This window comes from Sinocyclocheilus anshuiensis, unplaced genomic scaffold (assembly GCF_001515605.1).
Source record: "Sinocyclocheilus anshuiensis isolate Anshui unplaced genomic scaffold, SAMN03320099.WGS_v1.1 scaffold178, whole genome shotgun sequence".
NCBI lineage: Eukaryota > Metazoa > Chordata > Actinopteri > Cypriniformes > Cyprinidae > Sinocyclocheilus > Sinocyclocheilus anshuiensis.
This window is the reverse complement of record NW_015546031.1, coordinates 787,372-788,580: the sequence shown is the minus strand read 5'-3', so window position 1 is coordinate 788,580 and position 1,209 is coordinate 787,372. Positions and strand designations below refer to the sequence as shown.

The 1,209-nt window shown below is 41.4% G+C and overlaps 1 protein-coding gene across 1 annotated transcript in view; it reads right to left on the bottom strand.

Annotated features, from left to right (window-relative positions):
• Positions 1-892: 892 nt before the first annotated feature.
• The window catches only part of LOC107698765 (centrosomal protein of 112 kDa-like), a gene marked incomplete at its 3' end in the record, with an annotated part of 76,858 nt that continues 76,541 nt past the window's right edge, over positions 893-1,209 (bottom strand). The window contains exon 18 of the mRNA XM_016499865.1: positions 893-974. Within this exon, the coding sequence (XP_016355351.1) occupies positions 893-974 (82 nt within the window). The remainder of the gene's footprint in view (positions 975-1,209) is intronic.

Here is a 1,209-nt window from a genome sequence, read left to right as displayed (position 1 = left end):
GGAGAGATTCTTCCCGAGCAAGTCCCGTGCAGCGCTGCCGCCGGATGAAGCGCGTTGATGGCCGCGATCTCACTCTCACTCTGGTCGATGTGTGCACGGGCGGCTCTTCCGGGAGAAATGCCCATATAAGGAGTTCCACCCTCGTCTACGTCATGAAGAGCCACGATCGAAAAAAACTCTCCAAAACTTGTACGAACCCGGAAGTATGATTTTTGGCACAGAAATACGACAAAAACGCAACTGTAATGTTCCCAGGTCCAGAAACGTAGCAAGGACATCGGTAAAACAGTCCATGTGTCATCAGTGGCTCAACTTCAGTTTTACGAAGCTACGGGAATACTTTTTGAGTGCAAAAAAAACAAAAATAAAAATTTTTTCAACAATTCTTCTCCCCGAGTTACGTCTTCCGCCATTTTAGAGAGTATCACAACGCGTACGCACGCTTTCCCCTAAGCATAAACAACGCTGATTACATCGATTACGCTCTTGGGTACTCTCCAAAATGGCGGAAGACGTAACTCGGAGGAGAACATTTTAATTTTGTTTTCTTTGCGCTCAAAAAGTATTCTCGTAGCTTCGCAAAACTGAAGTTGAGCCACATATGTCACATGGACTGTTTTACCAATGTCCTTACTACATTTCTGGACTTGGGAACATTCTCGGGGGAGAAGAATTGTTAAATAAATTATGTTATTTTTGTTTTCTTTGCGCTCAAAAAGTATTCCCGTAGCTTCGCAAAACTGAAGTTGAGCCACTGATGTCTGACCTGGGAACATTACAGTTGCGTTATATATGTATATATATATATATATATATATATATATATATATATATATATTTGTAATAAGGCTGTAATAATGAACTTAGTGTCACTCAGATAAGCCGGATGTACCTGAGTGATTCCTCCATCTTGCTCATCTTCCTCTTGCTGTTGGCTCGCTCCTTTTCCAGCTCGGCCTGAAGCATCTGCAGCTCTGACAGGACAGCAGAAGTGTCAATCACTCAACACGCTTTATCAGCTCCCGCCCTTCAGCATAACTAAACAGAGCTGATGTAATGTTCTAAAGGTCAGAGGTCAGCCGTGCAGGAAACAGCATTTAACTTCAACAGTGGCTTGCAGGGCAGGACTTCATTTTATCCTTATTGAAAAAGGAAAGTTATTTAAGCTAAAATATTTTTGTTCTAAAAGTATTTTATTTTATTTTATTA